This window comes from Cucurbita pepo, chromosome 1, assembly GCF_057944985.1.
Source record: "Cucurbita pepo subsp. pepo isolate OVF chromosome 1, ASM5794498v1, whole genome shotgun sequence".
In the NCBI taxonomy this organism is placed as follows: domain Eukaryota; kingdom Viridiplantae; phylum Streptophyta; class Magnoliopsida; order Cucurbitales; family Cucurbitaceae; genus Cucurbita; species Cucurbita pepo.
The window spans coordinates 18,538,955-18,549,330 of NC_141798.1; the positions used below are offsets into that span (position 1 = coordinate 18,538,955).

The following is a 10,376-nucleotide window of genomic DNA, read 5'->3' on the forward strand; positions in this document are numbered from 1 at the left end:
AACATTTTGGGCTTCGGCCCAATACCGATCCCTTTTTATTTGGGCTTCTTATTATTTCAATTATTTCCATACTAATATTAATTTATAATTTATTATAAGAAAATTATTTTTACAAAATTATATTATTTCAATTGCATCTAATTTTATTTAATCTAAATTATTGGATAAGTGGAAGAAAATTAATTATAAATATTTACAAGGTCAGGAATGGATCGAAGAATTTTGCATCAACTAATAATAAAGTTGAATTTCAAAACGTAATGAAAATAATATTCACAGAAAAATGGCCAAAATTCTTCTTACGTAATGGATGGTGGAGAATTCTGGATGATCAGTTCATCGGAAAAAATGGAAGTGGAATCCGTAAAACAACCGTCGCCGCCATGATCAACCAACAAATCAACGAAAGCACCAAAAATGTAACGATGATTCTTGATCTGATTCACTCTCAAGTACCAATTCAACAACGCTTCTAAGCACTCCCAATCCCTAATTCCAAGACTCTCCACCATTTCCTCCATCGATCTTCGAAAATCCAGGTACGGATCTTCCGATTCCATTGCTACAACCACGCTTCCTTCGAATCGAATGGAATCGCACTTTCCTTCTTCTGCTGATTTCTTTATAATGCAATTCGTTTCCCCAGGTTCGAAGATTAGCCTCTCTGATTTCGCGCCTCGGACCACGACCTCGAAATCGTCGTCGAAATCAGTCGAAAACCTAGCGGATTCGAACAGCGATGATTTCGCGAACCAAGAATCAGGCGTTTCGATTCGATCGGAGAGAAGATTGTCGAAGAAGACTGAGTTGACTGTCTTGAAGATTTCTTCATCGCCTGCTCTGAATGAAGGAGTTTTGGAGCTTCCGCATATCGGCCATTGCCATGGCCTGTCCGACGATTCTCTGTTCTTGAAGAAAGAAGGAAGCAGCTTCATCTTCAAAAACCTTGCTCTGGTAATCTCAAAAACCTTGCTCTGCAACTCGCTTGATTTTGTGCATCTCTTTGTCTCTGATCTCTATATATTATGCATATGGATATGTACATGAATTGCACAGAAGATAATGATTGGGGAATAAAGGAATTGATGAAAAAAAAAAATGTTATGGCGATTGGATTAAAAGATTCTTATGTCTCAAATCACACCCTCCCGCATAAGTTCCTTTCAATCATGTTCTAAGTATTATAAGGTCTCTTGTTCCCCACCAACCAAGTTCTATGGCATACAAAATTGAGATCCCTTTGTTGTTGCACATGCTAAGTTGACTCTCTTTTAATGGTTACCTAAATGTGATTATTAAGCCAAATTCATGCATTTTTAAAACTTGACCAAGAATTTAAAACTAAATAATGTGTACAAATCCAATTAGAATAGAGAAGTTTAAGTACATGAATGATGCACAACCAAAATATTGGTACAATTCAAGATAATGATTTAGTTGTTCTTATTAGTTGGGTTTGAAATGATTTTGGGTCCCACATGTTCATGTTCGTGTTGCATGATCATGTTGTGTGTATACTTGTTTAACTTTATTAGATGAGTTTTTTTTTTTTCCAAATATTGTGACGAGTGACTTTTGCATGACTTTTTCAAAAATATGTTATGATGAGTATGGTATTTTTCTTTTTAATATTTTCATTGGAATCCTAACTAAAATATTTGAGTTCTCTTTAGAAAAAATAATATTTCTTTCAATTTCTTTCTCATGGATTTGAAAATGCACGTATTTGTCTGTTTCTTCACTTAATTCATCTTTTATACTCTTATTTGTTACTACCTTTAATCAAAGCAAGGTTTTAGGGTATAATTTTTCTATCACTTATATAAAACTTTGTATATGCAAAATAAGACCCGACCTCTAAAAAGATCACTGCAAGTTCCGACATTTTCACACACCTTATAAAGTGAGCAATATGTTACTTGGGGCATCATTTGACTCATTTCCATCAAATTGCTAAAATTTTTAGAGTTGATAGGTACTAGTCATTCTCAAATTCTCAATTCATCTAGTGTGAGGTTTAGAATACATAAGAGAATTTTTCGTAGATCCATCATATTGAGGTCTAATAGTGCTCATAATCAGATCTTCAAATTGTTGGATGGACAACAAAGCAATTGATTACATAATCTCTCTTTGACCGCTTTCATCGACATAAGACTTTTTTTTTTTTTTTTTTTTTTTTCAATTCAGTCATTCTTTCTTCGCAAGTACCTACATCAGCCATCATGACAAAAGGATATGACATATCATTTGCTTGTTTAGACGATGAAAAAGTCTGTAGAATAAGGAATTTTCATCGATTACACTTTTGGACTTTCTATCACTCGAGTCAATATATCGTGTGCAATCACATAAAGATTGCTCTTCTTTTAGTTATTGAGTTTCTTGGAACGATCAAAAGTAGACAATCCCGTATAAGAGTCGCATGAAACCCCTGCAATAGCCTCATTATCATCACTTCTCACTAGATTTTAGATGAGAGTAAGAGATGAAAGGTAGATAGAGCAAATCCCATTCAACTTACCAAACTATTCGTGCAATTGAACTTGAATTTGCATTGATATTGATTTGATGTATGTAGTGAAGTTCAACTCTATCCTATAGTCCTTTGATTCCTTCTCTCACGAACTTTAGTTTTCAAAGCCTTTAGTCTATAGAATGGTTTAATTTCAATCTTCAAAGCCCTTTGGTTTTAGTCTTAAAACACGTTTAACTGCCTTTGTTTTAATCTCCAAAAAGGAAAATAAATGAAGATTGATTAAGTTACCCTCCCCGCCCCTGCAAAAACCTACCCAGTATCGATGAATTTACCATATATGTACACCTTGAAAGGAAAATAAATGAAGAAAATCAGAGCTTCAAAATCTAGAGTTGCTATACTGTGTTGAACTTCTGAAAATCCCTAAAAACAAGCATTATTTGGTTCAAGAAAGAAGCAAATATGGTAAAAAGAAAAAAAAAAAAGAAAGATCAAGACAAGGTAGCCTGAATGAACTCACCAAGTCTATTGCTGAATTCTTTGTTCTTCTGAATACAGTTCTGGTTAATGAGCTCCAATGGCGATTTGTGAACACGAGAAAGAGAATTCGCTGTTCCCCGCCTTAACAAAAAAATGGAATGCACGGAAAAGCCTTCAACAGAGTAAATGCACAAAAAAAGAATGAACTCTGTGATTTGCCCAAAGAAAGAAAAATTTTTACTCTTTAACATCAGAATCACAGTTAATATGTGAATTGGCCTTCTCAAAAGAAAGGAAAGAAAACCAAACTACTGAGCAAAAAGATATAAATAAACCATATCTTTTATCAAATTCTGACTCCCCAAGTAATAAGATGGTTTAGGACACTAAGAAAAAAGGCAGAGGGTGCATCAGTTGAAGAGCATACTGGAGCATTTGAACACAAGCCACCATGTAAACTTCGTCCTCGAACTAGTTCTTTCTTGATCTCTTCACCTGATTTCGACGAAAAATGTCGAGCAAGCCATAGTTTTTGCATTTAGGGCATCTGGGATCTGCCTCTGTCACCATCACATAAAGGAGGCAACAAGTACATCCCATCACAATCAAAGACGAGCTTTCATCTCGAAGATTATTCTCCAAGCTTACATTTGACTCAACCTCAGCAGATACGCATGAGTCTTGAGATCTTGGGGACGACGATTTCGATTCATTAGATGATTTACCCCTTAAGTAGACCCCTGGAGGTGATAGTTTGAGATCCAAATATGCATCATTTTCATTAGGAGCCGTTCCTATATCCGCCGCAAGTTTCCTTTTAGTTTCCTTCTTTTTATGTGTTCATCAAACAAGAAATAGGAAATATATTAGAATTCACCAAAACATGCCTTGATTATGTGTTCATCTTTCCTTAATGGACTAAAGGATTCATTTGGGGAAAGGAAAGAGATCATAATCTTCCTGGTAAGGGAAAAACAACAAGATCAAAACAAGACTACCAAAATCATTTTAGGGAAGAAAAATCAAACAGAGTATGATCTCTACAAGTTGGAGAAAAATTATACCTTGCTAGGAACTTCTGATTGCTTCATAGGTAGATTAGAATAACTGGACAAGGTTTGAAGAACAAGCGATTTGTCGAAGTCTTGATTAGTTGATCGACGACGCTTAAGGACAACTCCTCAGAACTATAAACATGGCTCTCTAGGTTGCCATTACCACTCCTCAGATATCTAGTGGTTTTCTAAGGATTTGAAGCAAATGCTGTGAGTAATGGTTTCTACAAATTTCCTCAGTTTATATAAAAACAGAAGAAATAATAGTAAAGTTAATGCATGGATGCAAATCGGTACAGGTATACATAGATGCTCAACTGGAAATCTGTAAGCGCAGATTGTTTCATAAAAACAAATAAAACCAAGCGAACCGCAAGGAAATCACACGGTTAAGCTGTATTTAGGCAAGTGCTAAACCTACACAATTATAACATGTCGACCTGCGTGGATAATCACATCGATTTAGCAACCGTTACAAGGTTAGAAAGTAAAGTGATACGAGAATTTTCTAAAATGCAAAAGTTGGAAGATCTGATACTGAAATTAAAGACTCTGAGTTGTACTAGCAGATGGAAGTTAGCCTCTTTAAGAGCATTCCAAAATAGACGAATTTGATTACCAAGAAAAGAAGCTATCATTTAAGTTCTTCTTGAAGTCGAGATGCTAAAATACAAAGAGTTAAAACAATAAATTAAATTCTATTGGAAATTGTGTAAACTATAAAGCTTAAATATTCAATAGTAAAAGCAATAGCATAGAAACAATCCGTGGAACATTCCTTATAAGGGTGTGGAAACCTCTCCTTGATAGACGTGTTTTAAAACTGTGAAGTTGACGACAATACATAACGGGCTAAAGTGGATGTATGCTTGGGTTGTTACAAATGGTATTAGAGCTAGACGTCAGGTAATATGCCAGCAAGGACGCTGGGACTCCACCAAAAGGGGTGGATTGTGAGATCGCACATCGGTTAGAGAAGAGAACGAAACATTCCTTATAAAGGAGGGTAAACCTCTCTCTAATAGACACGTTTTAAAATCGTGAAGTTAACAGTGATAAAGACAATATCTAGAGTAATGTGCTTGGGCGGTTACAAATGGTATTAGAACCAGACAGCAGGCGATGTGCCAGCGAGGTCGTAGGCCCCCAAGAGAGTTGGATTGTGAGATCCAACATCGTTTGAAGAGTGGAATGCAACATTCCTTATAAGGACATGAAAACCTCTCCCTAACAGACGCGTTTTAAAATCGTAAAACTGATAGCAATACGTAGCGGGCTAAAAATATCTTCTAAGTGCACAAGAAGAATTCCTTCTATGCATAGGTGTGAAGGGCATTGAAAGAAGTAAAGCTCCATTAGTATCTTCAACTCTGCCAAAAATATGATTCATCAGTGATCAATTACAGTATATTAGTTAAGATATTCAAGGTATAAGAAGCCATTTCAAGTTTAGTTCTTCAAAGAAATTCACCATTTAAATCATATACAAAAAGGAAGAGATTCCTTTGGTGCAAATATAGGAGCCAATCTGGTGCCATTATTGCTTGGTACAAAAACAATGAACATATCTGTCTTCTAGTGGAAAATGCTTGCTTACTTAACCTCTTGAAGAACAAAACAATAGAGATAAGATTGGTACCAAGAACAGAAGTTCTTCATCTAGGTTTTTCCTTGTTCAGCTTCACAATAACTGAGAGAAAACCTTAGAAATAATAACTTGATTAGGATAAGAAGGTCATAATCCCTAGATCAATTTGTATACTTCAAAAAAGAAAGAGTATACTTCAAAAAAGAAAGAACAGAAGTAAAATGACGATAACAAAGCATCGATAACTTGCCAATAAGAATAATAACATCAACAACCATGGCCACTATAGTAACGAAGACCTCTGTAACGGCCCAAGCCCACCGCTAGCAGATATTGTCCTCTTTGGACTTTCCCTCTAGGTTTTTTAAAACGCGTCTGCTAGGAAGAAGTTTCCACACCCTTATAAAGGGTGTTTCGTTCTCCTCCCCAACCGATGTGGGATCTCACAACCTCCATACGTTATAATCATATTTCCTGAATACTATCTATCATGATTGCTTTTAGTATTACCCATTAAGCATGTGAGGTCCCACATCTGTTGGAGAGGGGAACGAAGCATACCTTATAAGTATGTGCAAACCTCTCCCTAACAAACGTGTTTTAAAACTGTGAAGCTGACGGTGATACGTAACGAGCCTAAATGGACAATATCTACTAGCGGTGGCCTTGAGCTGTTACAAGGCACCTACAACATTCAGCCTATTTTCCTTAAGAACGAATTTGGAAACAACTAACTTCTATACTCAAGGATTCTACAACTTGAAGCTTCTTGAATCTTATTAGTGATATCATTAAGGTTAATGAAAGAAGCACTGAATTCGAGAAGGACGTAACGTGGTAGATACTAACAAGATATGATATTTTCAGTTTATCTTACAGAGATTAGTATAAATGGACTCGAGATATTACAAAATCTTCTCACATATCTTCATCAAAGAAAGATATCGACTGTAAACGAAAGGTATTTTCATACAGAATTTTACCCTCAAAATCAAATGAATGATCCTAAATTTATATTTGAATCTTTAAATTAAGTTGCATTTTATCTTTCTTTGCTTTTCCTTTTTCTTCTCTGATTCTTGTGATACATTCATGTTTTTAGATCTCACATCCAGAAAATATTACATGATCAAAGATTCAAAGCACCCACCTGTTAGCATTCCCCATGAGCTACAATCAAGGTCAAAATTATACCAGATGTTCATATGAGAGCTCTCATAAAAAACAAAACCAGGATTTCACAAGTTCTTATCTCATCGAAATGCTACCATACTCATGATCAAAAGAAACAACGATTTCAAGGGGGTGCACCTTCTCGATCGCCGATTAACCAGTAGAATGCTGGCCATAGCACCATGGCCCTCCTCTCCTGCCGACTTGACTGCCGGCGAGAAGCCATAAATGGCGACGGCCCAAAATTCCATGGTAAGAAGTAAATTTGCAGGAATTGAAAGTTCCTTTTCTTCCCTTTCTTCACTTCCATTTTCATTGTCTTGAACGATTACTGAGAATCATTTGATAATTGAGATGGAAGAAAATGAAATATTGTGAATAAAACCCCACCCATTTCGTCGAGAACCCCTAATTGGGATTCTGAAATTTCTGATTTTACTAATAAAAATGTGCCTCCTTTTATCTTTTATTGCCAAATTTCCTTATTGTTATCAATATTATTATTATTATTATTAAAAATCACTACTTTCACAATGTTTTGTAACTAGGGAGTCGAGAACAAAGATTTGGTCACTTAAGATGTTGATTAAGCTAATATGGATCTTGATCTTTTAATGAAATTAGATTTTGCATAAAATCAAGTATATTAAAAAAAGGTCCAATTTTTAGTGATTTTTAGGAATAATTGTTCTTCATTGATGTGATAGCACACCAATGGAGCACAATGATAGCACAAAATTCAAAGGCTTATTATTGATTCAATAATTTAATTTGAAAACATTACACAAAAATTCATTAGAACTCGATTTTAATAGACTTTAATTGACTTCCAATTGACCAAATCGTTCACTGAAAAGTAGAGATAAAAAGAACAGAAGGAATAATCAAAAGAAGTAAAAAGGTTTAGAGATTGTGGTTAAATACTTGAAGAAATCAGTAGAAACCCACAAAAAGCTTGAAAAAAACAAAACAAAAGATACATTAAGAAAGTTTAAATACAAATTAAAAAACCAACCGCTCAAAACAAAATCGTTATCAAACGAATCCCACACGAACAATAGAACGAAATGCCTGATGAACAGAACAAACTATCAAAGTGCATAAGAGTGAAATTGCAGCTGTGAAGAATGACTAATAGCAAAATGTTAACTTCAGAAATATTCAATACTTAAAACAAAAGTATCATCATCCATGTCCAGAATGATTTGAACATCCACTCAAAGTCAAAACTAAAAAGACAAGTACCAAATTTAAGGACAAATCTGAAGAGAACTAGCAACAAGAATGTCCATGGCCTTAAGATATTCAATAAACAAAAAACTTCTAATTCCCAAAAGCAGTGGCGTAACCTCGATTACCTTAGTATCTCCTCGGGCCACCTGCACCCCTACCGAAAGCTTGGAGTGGAGCCATAGCCTGTGGCTCGACCTCAACGAGTCCAGGAATGTCTGACATGCCAAAAGCAGCAAGCATATCAAGTGTCTCCTTGTCAACCTTAATTTCATCAATCTTAATAGCTGATTCGTCTGGAACGAAATCCATACGACGTTCACGCTCTTCTTCTTGCAGCTTCAATGAGATGCCCCTGACTGGACCCTTCTGAATTCTCTTCATCAAGTGGGTTGAGAAACCAGCAATCTTGTTTCGGAGCCTCTTCGATGGGATGATCGCAACCTCTTCCAAGATCTTCTTGTTAGTGTGGAAATCCAGTGTCATTTTAGAGTAGTATCTCTCAATCACCTGGCGTGAAGATTTCTTCACAGTCTTGGTACGAACACGACCCATCTTCTACCGAACTTTACCTGGGAAAAACAACGAGAATCAGCAGCCTAACCTAGATTGCACAAGTTTTTCAACCAGAAAAAGATCTGACAGTGTCAAACAAAATCCTAAACATACATCCTAATGGTCTTAAGCAAGATCAAGAATCAATTCACTCAGTTCAAAACCCTTTGAATTTAGGTGGTATTTTTTCCACACACAAGAACTACAAATGGACCTTGATTTCCTTTTAATTTTTCCAACCCTGCTCTACACTTGGAAGAAAAACTTAAGAACAACATTGATAAATGAAAACAGAAAATGCATAAACATCTTGTGACATGCATTTTTTGAAAAATGTACATCCAACATCAGGTAGCAACAAGCTTCTTAAAAACCATTGATCATCACAAAGAACATATAACCTCAAACATCTCCAAATCTAAAAGGGGTCATGATTCACAGAATAGCAACCAAAGTAAAAAAAAAAAAAAAAAAAAAAAAACGCCCGCAACATAACAATGGCGATAGATGTTTCTCTTTCTCATCAACAACTGAACAGATTCACAAAACCTCTCAAAAAATTACTGATAACTAAAAAGAAAGGAAGAAGCAGAATGAATCTACGGTTAATTAAATTTTCAGAAACAGAAGAACTAAGAATGAATCCAACAAACTCGATAACTGAAAAACTCAACGCGAACAGAACATGCAATTATATACAAAGGCACATCAAGAAGAGAATTAGAAAATCCAGTTCGAAGAACATACCTGGAAGGAGAGGACGAAAGGGTTCTGAAGAGTACCAGAGAGAGAGCGAAGTTGTGGTGCCGCCGCGACTTGAGAGAAAACCTAATGCGAGAGAGGGAGAGATATAAGAGACGGGCTACTTTAGGGTTTCTTGCCTCTGGAGTATGATTTCGTGTATTTTTTTTATCTTATCCATTCAGATTCTGCCACGTCACGTGATTGAACTCGGATTTGAATCTAACGGTTCACGATTTGTTTGTTTTTTTCCCTCTTTCTTTATTAACGATTTACATTTATTTAGGAAAGGAAAAAATAATATAATAAATATATAAGGAAAAATAAATAATTTTTTAGGGTCCAAACGGTTATTAAACTTAATTTGAAGGTTAAAATATCAAATTTGAAAAAAATTCAAGGACTAAAATGTAATTTTATTAATATATCATTTCTAAAGTGAAAATAAAGTATTTTGGTTAAAATATTATTTTGGTCGCTATATTTTCGTATATATTAGCTTTTTCTGTATATTATTCACATTGTGTTTTTTTTTTTTTTACCAATTAAAAAAAAATTAGAGTACGAGACTAAATTTGAACGTGAGAAATTAAAATGGAATAAAGCGTCCAAGTGGTTTACTTGATATCATTAGTGACGGTTAGTAGAGAGCGGAGAGAAGTTAGTGAGAAGGGGGAGTGGAATAGCCGAGTCCACCGCCCACTTAGATGTTGTATTATTTGGGCTTTCCCCTCAAAGGTTTAAGACGTGTTTACTAGAGAGAGTATAAAGATTTTCACACCTTCTTATGTAATGCTTTATTTCTCTCTCCGAACGATGTAAGATTCCACATATTCTAAACCGAGCTTCTCGTTATGTGATACCTCAAAAACTCTTGTTTTCTACACTCTCCCACTTGGTGAAGATCATGCTCGGTTTCAGTCTCCGCCTCATCTCGACCCCGTTTCCCGAGCTGTTTGAAACAACGCCAAAGCTTCCTCATACAGTTCATTTTGCACAGACCCTGCCGCTATTGAACTCCATGTGACAACACTCCTCTCAGGCATGGACTCACAGACACAAGCCCCATCCTACA

General features: G+C 35.5%; 2 protein-coding genes, 1 long non-coding RNA gene and 1 pseudogene across 5 annotated transcripts; 1 reads left to right on the top strand and 3 right to left on the bottom strand.

Moving 5' to 3' along the window:
* Positions 1-169: 169 nt before the first annotated feature.
* Positions 170-3,527, bottom strand: LOC111787626 (transcription repressor OFP13). Its single transcript, XM_087128748.1, has 3 exons — positions 3,387-3,527; positions 3,000-3,131; positions 170-1,016 (listed from the first exon to the last, which is right to left on the bottom strand). Exon 3 carries the CDS (start codon positions 933-935, stop codon positions 300-302), a length of 636 nt encoding a protein of 211 aa, XP_086984874.1. The 5' UTR covers positions 936-1,016; positions 3,000-3,131; positions 3,387-3,527; the 3' UTR covers positions 170-299.
* On the top strand, positions 400-7,187 carry LOC111787668 (uncharacterized). Its single transcript, XR_015423026.1, has 3 exons — positions 400-539; positions 647-954; positions 6,718-7,187. It is a non-coding gene; the product is annotated as an uncharacterized LOC111787668 (long non-coding RNA).
* On the bottom strand, positions 3,174-4,361 carry LOC111787635 (uncharacterized; annotated as a pseudogene). Its single transcript, XR_015422324.1, has 3 exons — positions 4,320-4,361; positions 4,024-4,202; positions 3,174-3,784 (listed from the first exon to the last, which is right to left on the bottom strand). The product of XR_015422324.1 is annotated as an uncharacterized LOC111787635 (transcript).
* Positions 7,188-7,907: 720 nt separating the features above from the next.
* On the bottom strand, positions 7,908-9,457 carry LOC111787675 (small ribosomal subunit protein eS17w). Of its 2 annotated transcripts, none has more exons than XM_023667695.2 (2): positions 9,308-9,457; positions 7,908-8,577 (listed from the first exon to the last, which is right to left on the bottom strand). In XM_023667695.2, the coding sequence occupies exon 2, from the start codon at positions 8,558-8,560 to the stop codon at positions 8,135-8,137; it is 426 nt and encodes a 141-aa protein (XP_023523463.1). In that variant the 5' UTR covers positions 8,561-8,577; positions 9,308-9,457; the 3' UTR covers positions 7,908-8,134. The 2 variants fall into 2 exon arrangements, with proteins under 2 accessions (XP_023523463.1, XP_086974946.1); XM_087118820.1 differs by having other exon boundaries at positions 9,343-9,363.
* Between the last annotated feature and the right edge of the window lie 919 nt (positions 9,458-10,376).